This window comes from Suricata suricatta, chromosome 8 (genome assembly GCF_006229205.1).
Source record: "Suricata suricatta isolate VVHF042 chromosome 8, meerkat_22Aug2017_6uvM2_HiC, whole genome shotgun sequence".
NCBI lineage: Eukaryota > Metazoa > Chordata > Mammalia > Carnivora > Herpestidae > Suricata > Suricata suricatta.
Window position 1 is genome coordinate 492869 of NC_043707.1, and position 16160 is coordinate 509028.

General features: G+C 57.3%; 1 protein-coding gene and 1 long non-coding RNA gene across 3 annotated transcripts in view; both read left to right on the forward strand.

The window, feature by feature from the left end:
* Positions 1 to 16160, forward strand: part of RAB40C (RAB40C, member RAS oncogene family) — a 29611-nt gene that overhangs the window by 270 nt on the left and 13181 nt on the right. Inside the window, exon 2 of the mRNA XM_029949025.1 lies at positions 146 to 464. Within this exon, the coding sequence (XP_029804885.1) occupies positions 146 to 464 (319 nt within the window). The remainder of the gene's footprint in view (positions 1 to 145; positions 465 to 16160) is intronic.
* LOC115298438 lies at positions 4484 to 12015 on the forward strand. 2 transcript variants are annotated; one of them, XR_003911745.1, is made up of 4 exons: positions 4484 to 4773; positions 5209 to 6403; positions 7697 to 7857; positions 11200 to 12015. It is a non-coding gene; the product is annotated as an uncharacterized LOC115298438 (long non-coding RNA). The 2 variants fall into 2 exon arrangements; XR_003911744.1 differs by having other exon boundaries at positions 4484 to 6403.

The following is a 16160-nucleotide window of genomic DNA, read 5'->3' on the forward strand; positions in this document are numbered from 1 at the left end:
GGGCAGGGGGGCTGCCCTCTCGGGTCCGCGGCGCCCCGGGCCCCGCGCCGGCGGGCGGCGGGCCTGCGTCTCCGTCTCCGCTTTCTTCTCCGGCCGCCGGAGCCCGAGCTCCCGAGCGCCTGGGCGCCTTGCTCGTCCGCTTGAGGCCTTCGTGGGGGCTGCGCGTTTGACGGGTGACTGCGACTTGGCGGCGAGCGGCCTGGTGGCTGCGGGCGCCCCGCCGGGCCGGTCCCGGGGTGGCAGCGCCCAGACAGGGGCTGTGGAAGGGGCGGGGGGGGGGGGCGAAGACGTAGGTGCGGGGGTTTCTGTGCCGCGCAGGCGCAGAGCCCGCGAGCAGGTGGCCAGGGGTGGCCGGGCCGCTCCGGTGACCCAGCGGCGGTGCCGGGTGCTGGGAGGACATACCCCGCTCTCAACGCTAGTGGTTGCGCGGCCCAAACACGGAGCGGATCCGCGTCCGGACCAAGGTAGTTGACACGGCCAGGGCAGCGGTGGGGTCGGTGCCCCCTCTGTCCTGGCGACCATCCCAGGACACGTGGACTTGGGGCCTTTTTGGAGGAACCAGGAGACCCGCTTACCATCCAGGCTTTGCAAGGGCCTCTGTGCTTCCCGGAGTAGTTTCGTCTAATTGTACTTCTTCAGGTCTTTGTTCTCCACGCCCTTTGTTGCTTTGTTTCTGGGACTCCAGTCGGTCCTGTCGGGCTGCTCCGGGAGCATCTGCCGGCTGCTCAATTGCTTGCCTCCAGGCGGCTGGCAGGGTGGACGCTGTTTTTCCCACCCTTTCCTTTTAGGCCTCGTCAAGGTTGTTGGATCACCTGGGCTGGCGGACGCCCTGCCTCTGGAGTGGCCTCGGCGGTGGCGGCCACGCTGGATTTGCTTCCCCGGCCTGTGCTCTCAGCCCCCTCAGAGGAGGCGGCTGGAAGGGGAGGAAGGAGGAGCCCCCGCTGTGTTTGGGGTGACGGAAGGCCTCCACTGGGTCCTTAGCAGGCCCCTTCGGTGGCGCCGGCCACCTCGATGGACGCTCGGCAGTGACCGTCGGAGGTGTCCTTCCAGACGCAGACGGCGAGGGGCTGGGCCGCCTTTCCATCGGTGGCCCTGGAGCGCGGCTGCAGGAGGCTGGTGGTGCGCGTTTACAGGGCGGCGTCAGGGGCGGCAGTGTTTTCCTGGAACTTCCATCTGTGCTCTCAAGGTCAGGTGCAGCGAGCACTCAGGGCACATTGAGCCACTAGTTGGAGAGAGGGGGCCCGCCTCCTGTCCCCTCTGCCGGGCGGTGGGGCTGCCCTGGTCCCTGGCACGTTGGCTGAAGTAGGGGTGGTTTGGGGAGACCTGGCTGAGGCAGCGGAGCCCGTCCAGTGGGAGGGCCGCCTCGCAGAGGTGGTGACGAAAGCCCGCCCCGGGAAAGGCTGCCTGTGTAGTTCGGGCCGGGGCACACGCACCAGCCCCACGGAGTGGAAGACGCGAAGCGCCAGCCTCTGTGTCGGGTCCTCAGGGGTCAGGTGCGCGCAGCAGGCGCGTGGGTGTCTGCGGGCAGGGCCTCAGCTCACGGCCCCCGGGGCCAGTGCTCTCAGCAGAGTGACCTTGGTGGCCCTATTCCTCCTCCTCTGAAGGCTTCTAAGGGAGACGAGGGCTTGGAAGCTCTGGAGCCGTCGGTTCTCCGGCTTCGGTGAGAATGTAAATTCGTTCTTTGGAAGAGTCGATGTTTGGGAACTTTTTTATAACGTTTATTTTTGAGAGAGAACGAGAGAGAGAGAGAACGAGCAGGGGGAGCAGAGGTGGGGTGGGGGGGGATAGAGGATCGAAGCGGGCCCTGTGCTGACAACTGAGAGCCTGACACAGGGCTCAAACTCACAAACCTCGAGATACTGACCCGAGCCAAACTCGGACGCTTAGCCACCTGAGCCACCCAGGCGCCCCAGGACTCGTATTATTTTTATTCTCTTACAAAGGACATACGCGTGTTTCCTTCCCCCTTCACCACTGAAAGCCTTTAACGTCTCTCCCGGTTTCTTTGTGTCCTGCCTCAGTGTACATGGCTCCCCTGGCCAGGAGCAGTGCCCCCTGGCAGGCGGTCCCCGCGTGGCGGAGGGCGTGTAATCACACTGCCTTCCTTGGGCCACCCGATCGCTCACCTGCTCCGAGGCCCCGCCTAGCTTGCCCTGCAGACAGGGATGTGAGTGCGCGTTGTTCGAAGCTTTGCACACACGAGAGTCATCGAAATGGCCTTTCTGGTGCTGGCACCTGAAGCGGTGACAGCCATAGGCGACACTGCCTGTGCCCCTGGGAGCCGGCAGCGGGCTCTTGCTGTCTGGTGGGGCTTGTGTGCGCTGCGTTTGTAGGTCTCTGTGGTCTGGAAACATTCTTTGCAGGAGGTTTCGTTTCTCTCTCTCCTAAATACACAGCAGTGGTTGTAGGGGAGAGGAACACTCTGCGTGGAGGTCCCAGCCGGGCCGCCCGCTGGGAAATTGTGCTCCGGATGCATTTGTCAAGGACTCCTGGTTGTGGAACCTGGCCGGAAGGAGGAAGGAGGAAGGAGGTATGGTGAGCAGCTTCTCCTCCCGAGTGCAGCCCGGCTCTGACTCCGCACTGAGCTGGGGTGGGGGGGCTGCTGGGGGGCCCCGTGAGCCCAGGACACTCTTGCTGTGGGTGCACAGGCCCGTTGCCACTTTTCTGAGGGCAGTGAATGTCTTGGCGCCCACATGTCTTCACTTGGAGGCTTGAGGGCCGACAGAAAAGTACACTGTGGTTCAGAGGCCCACATCCTGGAAGACTCACGAGTGAACATCAGTCCATCCCTCCCGGTCTGCTTCTCGAGGGGTCAGTGTGGCTGGGAGCTGCTGAGTGTACTTTGAGCCGCGGGCATGGCCGCCGGCAAGGTTGGTAGGAGGGGCAAGGAGTTTGTGACGGGTGTGGACAAAGCCAAGCAAGCCTGAGGTTTGCGTGAGCTTCCGGGGCCTGCTGGTTGTCGTGTTTGTGGGACCAAACAGTGGCTGCTGTGCCCGTGGGGGAGCGCTCCAGAGCATCAGCCGGAGCCCCTGTAAGCCCCCGGCTGGCCGGGCTGGAGCTCCGTGTCCTCAGCTCCATGCTTTCTCATTGGATGGTCCTGAGCATCTCTTCTCATCTGGGTGGAAGTTGGTTTGTGTCCTCAGTGCCCCCGACCAAGGGGAAACAGTGCTGTTTTCCTGAGTCAGGATGGGTCGTGGATAGTATGCCCGTGGTGTGTCATCCTCGGCCTCGTCCCCACTGTTGGTGTGAGATGTACGCCCAGGGGGCATCAACTGCCGTGTGTGTGTGTGTGTGTGTGTGTGTGTGTGTGTGTGTGTGTCTGTGTCTGTCCTAAATGCACAAGCAGCCTGCGGGCAGTGTTCTGTTGACAGAAGCCTGGTGTTGGTCACCAGGTCGCCACATAACCCCGCAGGCTCTCTTTTCTTCCTGTGTGTGGTTGGTTCCTGTGTCTGGATTCTGACCAATTTCTGGGCAATTTCCTGGCTGTATCTTTCTTCTGTCAGATTCCAGGTTCCAAGAGGGGTTTTGGCGCTGAGTGTGAGGTATGCCCAGCATGGTCGCAGCAGTGGGCTCCCCCTCGCGTCTGTCTGTGATCTGGTCCTCTCTGCCCCCCTGACACCGCCCCCCGCCATGATCATCTCATCCCATTTTGCAGATGAGGAGCTGAAGCTCAGACAAGTTGAAACCCTGTAGCTGTCACAGGCAGGGGGTGGGTGGGGAGGGCTGGCTCCCATCGTCTCCCTAGGTGCAGGCTGCCCGACCCTCTTCTCCTGGGCCCTGGGCAGCAGGTTGCTAAGTTCCTGGTTGACACTTCTCTCCAGGCTTTGTCAGCCAGAGTCTGGCCACCCGGCACCTGGTGCTGGTTGGCATAGGTGCCCTCTTCCACCACGCGCCGTACCCGGTCCTAGGGCTGCCTCCCCCCTCTGCTCTGGGGCCCAGTCACTGAGGCCTGTTTGTTCTCCCTTTGCTGCGCTGCTCCTGCCCTGCCTCCCTCTGTCCTAGCTGTGATCGCCAGCGCCATGCCCGGCAGCACCCAGGGCCAGCTGCTGACCAGGGCAGCAAACCGCCAGTTTCCAGGGTCTGTGCAGGGCTGGGATTCCTCTCTACGCCTTTGCCAGAGGCGCTCGCTCGCTCACCTGGGTGTGTGTGCTGTAAAGATCAGCCTCCCCGGCCAGACTGGGCAGTGGGCTGGGAGGGGCACCGTTCTGCTTCTGCTTCTGGTGAGCTAATGATGCTGATTTGTCATTTTAACTGGCATGGCCTTGCCTAAATTTTCCTAAAGTAAGTAGGTAGAATATGTTAATTTTTTTTAATGTTCATTTAATTTTTGAGAGAGGGAGACACACAGTGTGGGCAGGGGAGGGGCAGAGAAAGAGAGGCACAGAATCCGAAGCAGGCTCCAGGCCCTGAGCTGTCAGCACAGAGCCCGATGTGGGGCTCGACCCTGAACTGTGAGATTGTGACCTGAGCCGAAGCCGGACGTTTAATTGAGCCCCCCAGGCGTCCCAGAGGATATTTTAAATTTAAAGTTTTTTCCGTCCCCAACCTTTAGCACTTTCCATAAGCTCAAGCAGGTAACGAACGGAACAGGAGCCTCACCGACGTTGCTCTGTCGTGGTGGGCCACGTAACGTCACCGCTCCCATCAGCAAGCGTGTGGCTCGGACGACGAACTAGACAGACGTGTGTTTCAGGGAGGAGATTGCAACAGGGAGCGAAGGATGGTGGTGGGGAGGGCCCTTCCGTCACTTCACCTCCTGTTGTAACTGTTAAGGTGCGAATTTGCTGGTGTCTGAAAAGTTGGCCACTTAACCTAGTGTGGGGCCCGTGGCCAGTGAGGAGGAGGAGGAGGGAGAGGGAGGAGTTGCAGCCGGGCCCTGGAGAGTGGGCAGCACCTAGTGTGGGTGTTGTGGGTCCTGGGGCCACACGGGTCAGGGCGTCACCATCAGGCATTTGGAGAAAGTGGGGTAAGGCCTCAGTGTCCAGCACCCTGGCTTGGAGCAGGGTGGCCCGTGAGGCTGGGTTTACTGCCCTGGGCACTCAGGACGGAGGCTGGGACTGTGAGTGCAGATGTCAGAGACCAGGAAGGGGGCTGACTGCGCCGAGGCTGGGCGCGAGGGGTCGCCCTTAGTGTGAGAGCGTGGGCCCCTTCAGTCTTTGCGAGTGAGAGTAAATACAAGTGAACAAACTGAACTTGAACTTTGAGCAGTAGGTGATACCCGAGGCTTGCTGGTTGCGCCCATGCGGACCTGGCGGTGAAGGGCGAAGTCTCACGTCCACAGTGTGCAGTGTCTTCTGCCAAGACTGGAGCGTTGGGTACCTCGTCGACTAAGGATGTGTGTCCTTCAGAGGGTAGAGGAGTGACGGGAACAGAGGTGACCGGGTAAACCTGGCATTAACGAACGTGGTGGGGACCCAAGGACATGAGCAGGACGGTGGGGCGCCACCAGATAAGCTTTGGCCCTTCAGGGCGCTCGGAGTTTGTGTCCAGAGTCCAGAGGGGTGTGGCCCTTTGGCTGGGACCGCACGGAGGGAGCGATTTGGGAGGTGATTTGTGCAGGATGAGCGGCTGGTGCTCCGAGAGACAGGGCTTCGGGGCCGGGAGGAGGGAGGGAAGGTCAAGAATGGTCTGACTAAGAAGGGATGCAGAGGGCCTGGTGCCGGGAGGCCGGCATCCTGGAAGGGGGCGCCCCAGCTCTTTCAGCAGGGACGGAGGAAGGAAGGAGGCCTGAGTGCCGCGAATAGGCGGACACTTAACAGATTTTGGAAAGTGTCAGAGTACAGACAGGTGCCAGGTCTCTGGGCAGGTGAGTCAGTGTCAACCCCCGATGGAGAGCTTGGCCAGGTCAGAGACACGTGTCGGTGAACCAGCAAAGCCACCTAGGTGGGTCCGAACAGACTGCTGTGGTCCCCGGGCTGGTGGCGGCCTTGCGGCTGCGGCAGTCAGAAGCTGGGCCGTTGCCAGTCCCGCCTTCCCGGGCCGCAGTGGTAGGGGGGCAGCTGCTAATCAGGTCTGCGACACCTCCCTGGGAGGATGGCCGGTGGGTTAGGAGACATTGTCTGGACTTGAAAACACTTTGTACGGCCTTGAGTGGTGAAGGAACAGGGTGGTTTGGTCTTTCCTAGGTCTGATACCGGTGGTCTGCAGAGTGCCGGGAGGTGTCGGGAGCTGAGTCTGATTTCCTTCTGGACGCGGTTTGGACAGGGGCGAGCTGTGTCCCCGGCACAGATCTCGGGTGCTGTGGCACCCGGAGTCTCGTCCCCGTGCGGAGCCTGCTGCACCGGCCACCGGCGGGGCTCTCCCGCGGGAGCCAGCGGTCCCGGGTGCGCGTGCACTCACAGCTCCCTCGGCCACTGGGCTTGGCAGGGCTGTTATCTGGGTCTAGCAGGGACCCGATTTCGGGGTAAGTGCGAACAACTTGGTGGCAGTGGCAGTATCAGTGTTAGGAAGATTCCCCTCATTTTAAGTCACTTGGCCGGGGTCACCCAGCATCCTCAGAGACGGGGTTCTAATGAAAACTAATACATGGAGAGAAGTTTAACCTTATTTATTTTTTGTTTATTTTATATTTAAGAGAGACAGACAGAGCCCGAGCAGGGGAGGGGCAGAGAGAGAGGGAGACAGAATCCAAAGCAGCTCCAGGTTCCGAGCTGTCAGCACAGAGCCCGACACTGGGCTTGTACTCACGAACCACGAGATCATGACCTGAGCCCAAGTCAGACGCTTAAGCGACTGAGCCCCCCAGGCGACCGAAGATGTTTAACTTTAAAATTAAGTAAGTATATTACAGAGAAAACCTGGTGACGCACGCCATTAAGAATGTGCTGGGGTTTGTATCGCATGCTGCAAGCGGGTCAGCAGCGTGTTAAAAACCCTGCCCTTTTGACCCAAGTAATTAGGAATCTTTCCTGGGGAAAAATACAGGACATAACTACAGAAAATCAATGATTTTTTAAAAAGGGTCCAGCGGTAGAAATACGGTATGTTCATAGGACAAGATATTACATAGCCTTTAAGAATGCTGATTTGAGGGCACCCAGGGGGCTCTGTTGGTTAAGTGTCTGACTTCGGCTCAGGCCACCATTTCATGGTTCGTGAGTTCAGGCCCTCCATGGGCTGTCTGGTGTCAGCACAGAGCCTACTCTGGATCCTTTCTCTCTCTCTCTCTCTCTCTCTCTCTGTGCCTCCCCCTCAAAAATAAACATTAAAAAAGATTTTTTTAAAGAAAAGAAAAAAAAGAAGCAAAAATGCTGGTTTGGGGTGCCTGGGTGGCTCGATCATCTGTGTCCAACTCCTGATCTCAGCTCAGGTCTTGAGCCCAGTGTTGTGGGACCCAGCCCCACATCAGGCTCTGCACTGAGTCTGGAACCTGCTTGGGATTCTGCCTCTCCCTTCGGCGCGCTCTCTCTCTCTCTCTCTCTCTCTCAAATAAACAAAACAAAAAATGGTAGTTTGGGGGAATAACCAGTGAATATTCAATGAAACAAGGAAATCTCTGATATCTTAAGTGGGCAAAGTATGTCTAACTACATCGTATATAAATGTGGATCAAATGAAAGAATTGGGCAATGAAATACATAAAAACATTATGGTGTGTATCTCTGGATTTTGGGCTTATGAGTAATTTTTATATTTTTTGTAAGCGTTCTATATTTTTCCAAGTTTTGCACGCAAGATGTACTTGCTGTTCATGCAGGCTCTCGGCCGCTTCGCTCCGCCGTGGGTGTGAAGGCATCAAGGAAAGCTCTCCTTTCCCAGGAAAGCAGTCCACAAAGCGGCCCAGAGCCCCTGGAACCCCTGGCCCAGAGCCCCTGGAACCCTGCCTGCAGGCTAGAAAGGCATTTTGAAATTGATTAGGTAACTTCTGCTTCCTTTTCTGTCCTTCACCAGGCGGCCCTTTCCCTCCCCCGCCTGCCTGCCCCCGCCCCCTGCCTTCTTTCCCCAGCGACAGACTCACTCGTGCCTAGTGGCAGGCCCTGGCCTGCGTGAGGGAGGCACTGGGAGCTAGGACCTGTCTCCCTGTCCCCAGAACGTGTACGCGCTCAGCATCCGCCGGGACAGGCGTTCACGTCCAGCTCTGATCTGCCTTCGTACCCATCTTGTAGGGTAGCTCAGCCCCTCGTGGTCAAAAGGCCTATTAACCTAAACTCCGTAGAGGTCAGTCCCCTGTGGGTTTATTATTTTTAAAAATAAATCTTTGGGGCGCCTGGGTGGCTCAGTCGGTTAAGCCTCTGACTTCGGCTCAGGTCAGATCTCACGTTCATGGGTTCGAGCCCGGCGTCAGGCTCTGTGCTGACAGCTGGCTTAGAGCCTGGAGCCTGCTTCCGGTTCTATGTCTCCTTCTCTCTCTGCCCCTCCTCCTCTCATGCTCTCTCTCTGTATCAAAAATAAATAAAACATTTAAAAGAAAATAAGAAAAATAAAAATAAATCTCTATTGGCATCTAACGTATACGTGATGATGTACCCGTTTTAAGAGGACAGTTCAATGAGCTTGGACGCGCGCACATGTCCACGTAACCACTGCCTTGCCCGGGGCAGGGACGTTCCCACTTGGCCTGCAGCTTCTGTCCGGGCCCTTGGAAGCCCAGCCCCTGGCCCCCAGCCCCCGCTGGTCTGCTTCCTGTCGCTCTAAGTTACTTTTGCCTCTTCAGAACTTCCTGTAAATTGAGTCATGCGAGATGGTCTTTCGTGTTGTTAGTGTTTTCACTTGGCAGGATGCGTGTGAGACTCGGGGGGGGGGGGGCGCCCCGTAACTGTCTCTCCTGTTCCCGTGTGGCGTTCCTCTGCACACATGTTCCCCAGTTTGTTTATCCCTTTACCTGTCAATACAGTTCTGGGTGTTTCCTGATTTGGGCTATTGTGAATAATGCCAGTATGAGCGAACATTCTTACACAAATCCTTGACGTTTTTTTAAAATTTGTTTTTTAAAATACGTTTCAAACGCATGCATATTACGTTGGCCATTTGTACGTGTATGATTTAGTAACATGAAACACAGTTGCAGCTCACAAGTCCTTGTGTGAATGTGCCTCTGCGGTGGGGTTGCTGGGTCACATGTGTGCATGTCTGCCTAATTCATCAGAAATCGCCGGACCGTCCTGAAGCCCTGGAGCGCTCTGAATTCCCGCCGGCGGTACGTGCTGGACGTCTCGGCCAGGGCTTGATGTCGCCAGCATTATTTTTCCTTTTAACCAACACTATTGAGGTGTAATCTGGGCACCAGAAGCCTGGGCCCATGTAAAGTCTGCAGCTCAGTGAGCGTTGCCAGGGGTGCGCAGCGGAGGCCCGTCGGACGCCCGGGCCGTCTGCTCCCAGACATGGCCGCGCTGGTCTTCGTGTTACAGACTCGTGTGTGTGTCTGCAGTCACACCGCGCTCCTGTGTGTCCGGGTCCTCTTCCTGCCTTCTCTGTGAGACGCAGCCACGCGGCTGCCACGCTTGTGTTGTGTGGCGCTCCACCCGGAGCACTGCGGTGCATCCTCTCTTCTGCGGGGGCTTCGGGGGCCCCTCCACGTTTGGGCGTTTCTGAATGGTGCTCCGAGGACCATTCTCACACGTGTTTTTAGTGGCCGTAGGATATGTTTCTGTTGGGGATACACGGGCGAGTGGGGTCGCTCGGCCCTAGGTGACACCAAACGGTTTTCCAGACTGTCCTGCGGCGGGGGCGCGGTGTGCAGGCTCCATTTACATGGCTTCCTTTCAGCCTGTTTCTTTATGACAGCCATAGAGCGTTAGGTCCAAGGATCACCTGTTATTTCGCCGTCCCCCAGTGCATGGGCGTTAGTTAGCTCATAATGCTGCAGTAACTGACCTTCAGTTACTTTCACAGGGGAGGTACTCCGTCCCTGTGACTCTGTAACACATTATCTTACAGTTATGTGGTCACACGTCAGCAAGCAGGACGCTGGGGGTTGGGCTCTCCTTTCTGTGGGCTTTTGGGGAGGCCTGTTTCCTTGCTCATGGGCTCCCCCAAGTCTTTGCTGGCAGTGAACCAATAGCTGCCCCGGCTTCTAGAGACCATCTGCACGCCTCACCCACTTTCCCGTTTCTCGGTCCTCAGAGGTGGGTCAAGTCCCTTTCATACTGAGTCTGTTTTTCTTCAATTTCATCTGTCACTCCGTCAGGAAAAAGTCCCGTCTTTAAGGACTCCTGACACATCAGACATCAGGCCTTCCTGGGTAACGCAGGACCCTCTCCCTCTCAAAGTCCGAAGCCCCCCATTGCACCTGCAGGGTTCCCTCACCTTGTGGAATGCATGTTCCTAGGTTCAGGGGTTAGGAGGAGGGCATCCCCAAGGGCAGGGTGGGGGCATTATTCCGCCCACCACACCTCTGTGAAAAGTTCTCTGAAAAGTTTTGGTTTGGATAGATTTTTATTTTTTTTTAATTTTTTAAAATGTTTTTATTTATTTTTGAGAGAGAGAGAGAGAGAGAGAGAGAGAGAGACAGCATGAGCAGGGGAGGGGCAGAGAGAGAGGGAGACACAGGATCTGAAGATAGGCTCCAGGCTCTGAGCTGTCAGCACAGAGCCCGATGTGGGGCTCGAACCCACGAACTGTGAGATCATGACCTGAGCCGAAGCCGGACTGAGCCACCCAGGCGCCCCTGGATAGATTTTTATAGGCTGGTCAGAGGGGTGCAGGTCTGCATTTCTAGTAGGTACTGCTGGTCTTAGTTACTGCTGTGGACTGGATGTCTGTGGCTGCTGACCCCCAGGAAATGGCAGGGGCGGGCCTTTGGGAAGTGACTCAGTCATGGGGGTGGGGCCTTGGGAGTGGAACCAGTGCCCTGGAAGAGACCCCCTCCCACCCAGGACTGCCTGGCCCCACTGCTGCCCATGAACCAGGAAGCCGGCCCACGCCGGACAAGGCTCTGCCGGGGCTGCTCTCCCACTTCCAGCCTTCAGAGCCGTGGGAAGTATATCCCTGTTGCTTGTAAACTGCCCCGTTTATGTAATTTGTCATAGTCCCAGCCGATTAAGAAATTACCATGAACCGAGGGGCTTTAAAATGTCACCCACTTTATCAGCAAGTCGTTTCTATGGGTCAGAAGTACGGTCACAGTGTAGCTGGATGCTCACAGGGCCTCACGGGCTCTCTCAGGCTGCAGTCAGGGGTGGGCTGGGACAGGAAGAATCCTTTTCAAGTTCATGTTGGCATGAGGTTCAGGTTGGCAGCACCCACCGTCTCACTTCCCAGACGCACAGGCCTCTGCGGGGGCGGCCTGCTCCATCAAGCCAGCAAGGTGGGCAGTCTGCCAGCGGCACAGGCTCGTGAAACGCCATCGCAGAGGGACAGCCATCACCTTGGCCTCGCTCCAAAGGTCAGAAGCAAGTCTTCGTGCCCTTCACCCTCAAGGCGAGGGGCGGAACCCTGGGCCCCTGTAAGAGTTCCTGCCACACTGCCCAGGGCTGCTTCCTGTCCGCCGGGGATGTGTGGGACTCCCTGGTCCGTCCCCAGGCATGCTGTGTGCCGGGAGGCACATCTCCTCGGCACAGGCACGTGCTGTGGCCTCAGCACTGGGGGGGGCCCGAAGGCTGCACGCGTCCATGCCGGAGGGCCGGAGGGCCGCCTGCCTTGGGACAGCCAGGGGGTGGGCCCCAGGGCGGCCCGTGTGCTCGCCGGGTTCTGGAAGAGCCCAGCATTCCTCTTCTGCCTGGCTACCCCTGGGGACTTGATGAGAGCTTATTTTCCTTCCCTGGAGAGTAACATTTAAGAAACAAGAGCTGCCTGTGTTGGGTTTAGACATCCTGTTGGCAACACGGGCTGGGAGGCAGGGTCCCAGAGCTCTGTGGGCGGTGTGGGCAGTGTCACTGTGGGAGGCTGTGTGCGCACTCCCCGGGGGCGCCCCATCGTCACCAGGGGCCCACTCCTGTCAGTGGGCTGCTGCGGGGTGGGGGGGGGGACCCTTCCGGGGTGGTCTCTTCCCTCAGACATCGGCTGGCACTAGGTTTCAAAGAAGACACCAATTAGCATTTTCTGTTTCATTCTTCTTAAAAATCTTTTTTAAATAAATTCCCCTCACTGTGAGATATTGTTTATTCGTTCATTTAATTAATTAATTTATTTTCTTATTGTTACTTTTTAAAGATTCTTCATTTATTTTGAGGCGTGGGGGGGCGGGAGAGATAGGAGACGGAATCCCAAGCAGGCTCCGAGCTGTCAGCAGAATCCAACATGGCGCTTGAACCCATGAACCGTAAGATCATGACCTAAGCCGAAGTCGGGTTCTTAACTGACTGAGCCACCCAGGTGTGTCTCTGAGGAAATTTTTTTAAACTTTATTTTGAGAGAGAGAATCCCAGTCAGGACAGAGCCTGACTTGGGGCTCCAACTCATGACCTGTGAGATCATGACCTGAGTCAGAACCAAGAGTTAGATGCTTAACAAAGAGAGCCGACCAGGAGCCCCTCACTGTAAGGAATTTTTATTTTATTTTTTTAAGTATTTTTAATCTTTATTTTTGAGAGAGAGAGACAGAGAGAGAATACAAGCAAGGGGAGGAACAGAGAGAGGGAGATACGGAATTTGCAGCAGGGTCCAGGCTCTGAGCGGTCAGCACAGAGCCCTACGTGGGGCTCAAACTCGACGAACTGCAGGATCACGACCTGGGCCAAAGTCAGATGCTTTTTTTTTTTTAAATGTTTTTTATTTATTTTTGAAAGAGAGAGAGAGACACCACAAGCAGAGGAGGGTTGAGGAGAGAGGGAAATACAGAATCTGAAGCAGGCTCCAGGCTCTGAGCTAGCTGTTGGCACAGAGCCTAATGCAGGGCTCGAACCCACGAAATGTGAGATCATGACTTGAGCCAAAGTCCGGACGCTTAACCAACTGAGCCACCCAGGTGCCCCCCAAGAGGAAATTTCTTAAAGAGATTTCCAAATGCTAAAGGTGACTCACAGATTACTGGAGGCCTTATCATTAAGACCGAAAGGAGTTCCTAGAGATTAGGCTATTGATAAGAGTGCCTTTTTCTTGTCATTTACTAAGATATTTGTAAACTCTGAAGTCAGATGCTTAACCAACGGGGCCACCCAGGCGGCCTGTGAGGAATTTGTAAAAAGTCTTCCTGTCTGGTGCCTGGCTGGCTCTGTTGGTGGAGCATGTGACTCTTGATCTCAGGATTGGTGCCATTTCTTCCAGAAAACTGGAACCTCAGGGGTGCCCGGGTGGCCCATTCAGTTAAGCACCCGACTCTTGGTTTTGGCTCAGGTCAAGATCTCCGTTCCCGCCCCATGTTGGGCTCTGCGTTGACAGTGTGGAAGCTGCTTAGGATTCTCTCTCTCTCCCTGCGCCTCTCTGCTCGCTCTCTCTCTCTCTCTCTCAAGATAAATAAACATAAAAAATTTTTTTAAAAAGGCTGGGAGCTCAGAGAGGAGGTGGTGATACATGTGCTGTCTGGACAGGTGACACTTACTTCCCGCTCCTGTCAGGCTGTCCAGCAGCAGCAAGGGAGACGCCCAGGCAGGTCTGGCAGGGGCGTGGGAGACGCTCTGGCGGCGGGTCCGGCAGGTGTTTGGGATTCGCCCAGGAGGATCTGGCACCGGGTTGGGGGACACTCGGGCGGGTCCAGCACGTGGTTGGAGGATGCTCGGGCAGTCAGGCAGGTGTTTTGGATTCCCCGGGAGCGCCCGGCACGTGGTTGTAGGTCCGCAGGTGTTTTGGATTCTCCGGGGGTCTGGCAGGGGCGTGGGAGACGCCCAGGTAGGTCCGGCAGGGGCGAGAGGCTTGGGCGGTCCGGCAGGTGTTTTGGATTCGCCCAGGAGGGTCCGGCATGTGGTTGGGGGACACTCGGGCAGGACAGGTAGGCGTTTCGAGACTCCCACACCCAGAGGTCAGCCAGGTTGTGTGCAGGGTCTTCATTCTGAACAGTCCTTGATTTCTTTAAACAGTGGAAAACTGAGCCAACAATCTGTTTGCACACAACATGAAGCTGACCTGGCAGACAGCTGGAGATATTTGAGTATGTTCTTTTTGGTGTGTTCCTGTCCCCCTGAGTCCCTAGTGACAGTGGGTTTCTAGGGGCCTGTGGTCCCGAATCAGTGCTGACCGGGTGTGTGCATCGGTGAAGGTCTAAGGAGGGAGCCCAGGAGAAGAGTGTGTCACCCGTGGTCTGTTCTGTTGGGTGACTCCTGTTGAGACACCATGCATCCACTGAGGCCAGCAGCATGGCTCCCGTGCCAAGTGGTCTTGACAGGCTGGCCATGTCGCCACAGATGCCCTACCTGCAGGCGTCCCACCCGCAAGTGTGAGAGGCCAGGGGAGACGAGGGTCACGCCCTGCTGGTCGGTGCCCCCGTGGCCAGCCTTCGTCCTGTGCACACCCGCAGCCCTGGTCACGCACCTGGTGAGAGGGGTCTCTGCGAGCGGGGGCGTGCCTCGGTGAGCCCCCCAAACCGCCAGGAGTGGCGGGCCTGTCAAAGACTGACACTTCCGAAAGTTAAAACTTGCGTGACCTTCTCTGTACCGTTCCACCCTCCTCCACCTGTTCCCTCCAAGCCTGCTCTTCGAAGAAGGCCAGGGTCGGCAGCCCATGATTACGGTTTTCCTGCTAGTCCGGCCTCTGTTGGTGTGTTCCTGGAGCCAGGGGCTGCTCACTTCGCCTCATCTGGGCCGTCGTCTAGGGACTCGAGGCCAGTGACACAGGGACATGGTATGGGGCCCGTGGCAGGTGCCCCCCTGTACCCCGGCAGGCCCTCCTTCACCAGAGCTTTGCAGCGTCCTCTTTCCTGTCCCGAAACGGAGCGGAGTGAGGTTGCTTCCCAGGTCATGTGGTCTGTCTGAGCTCGGCACGCAGTCCCGCACGCACAGGTACCTGTAACCTGAAGGGGAGGAGCCTGGCGCACCCTAAGCCGTCTGCGCTTGGGTGCGGCCATACTAGATGCAGAGAAGGGGACAGTGAAAGCCTACCTGGGACCCGTAACACCCGTGTCACGACGGGTGATGGGATATTTTTCCCCCAAAATCTTCAACAAACAAAACACCCATGAGTCACAAGGTGGCATCCCTGCCAAGTGTGGTGGGCAGAGGGGGCACACACGCTGTGCAGGACAGGTCCGAGGGAGGGCACAGGTGCCTCGCCTGTGCAAACACCTGCCAGATGTTGGAGCTGTTTATGAGACTCAGGATGACCCCGGTGGTGCACAGTGATCACGTGCATGGCTGTTCACCTGGAGTCCCTCTCCTGTGCCTCCTGAGCTTGTGACGGCAAAACCTGTCCCCATGGTCTCTAAATGTCTCCCTGGAGGGAGCCTCTGTAGCTCTTGGTCCCGGTGCAGCTGCGGGACAGCTGGCAGTGATGTGAGCCCCTTCAGTTCCCGAAATGATGCCTGGCATACAGCGGAAAGGTAAACAGCGATTCGTGTCGAGTAAGTTGCCGCTCCCCTCAGAAACCCCACTGAAACCATGGAAAAGACAGTCTTGAAAACTTGTGACTCCGTCAGGTGAGAAAGGCTGACAGTGTGGGATGCAGGTGCCACTGCCAGGACTAAGTCAGGAGCCTGAAGCCCGAGCCTCCAGGCCCGTCTGAGCTCAGCACCAGAAGGGCGGGCTGAAATGGGGGGCGCGGTGCGCTGAGCAGGGACACTTGGAGGTCTGCTCCCAGGGAGAATCGGGCGCCCCTGCCTCTGGTGCTGAGGTGGTGGTCCTGTGCTGCCCGGAGGCAGCGGCCGCCTCTGCTGGAATAGTCCCAAGTCCGAGAGGAAGGACCAACATGCACCCTGAGGCGCCTGGCGGCCCTCCTGTGCGCCCCACTTCAATACCGTCGCCCGGGCCTCCTGCAGCTTCTTAGGTCTCTCGGGTAGACATCCAGGTGCCTCCCCGTGCGGAAAGACATCTCCATGATCCACTAAGTAGTGTTACCTGAGGTCAGAGGTACTGGGTCCAAGAACTGGGAACAGGGTGTAATCGAAAGGAGCGTTCAGAAGTTAAATTAGAAAGAGCAGCAAATGGGAACGCAAACTGGGGCGGCCGCTCTGGAGGACAGTGTGGAGGCTCCTCAAAACTGTACAACCACAGCTCCCCTGTGGCCCAGCAACAGCACTGCTAGGACCTTACCCAGGGGACACAGGAGTGCTGGCGCGCCCCGGTGTTCCCAGCAGCGCTGTCGACCACAGCCGCAGGACGGGGAAGAGCCCAGATGCCCATCGATGGGTGAACGGA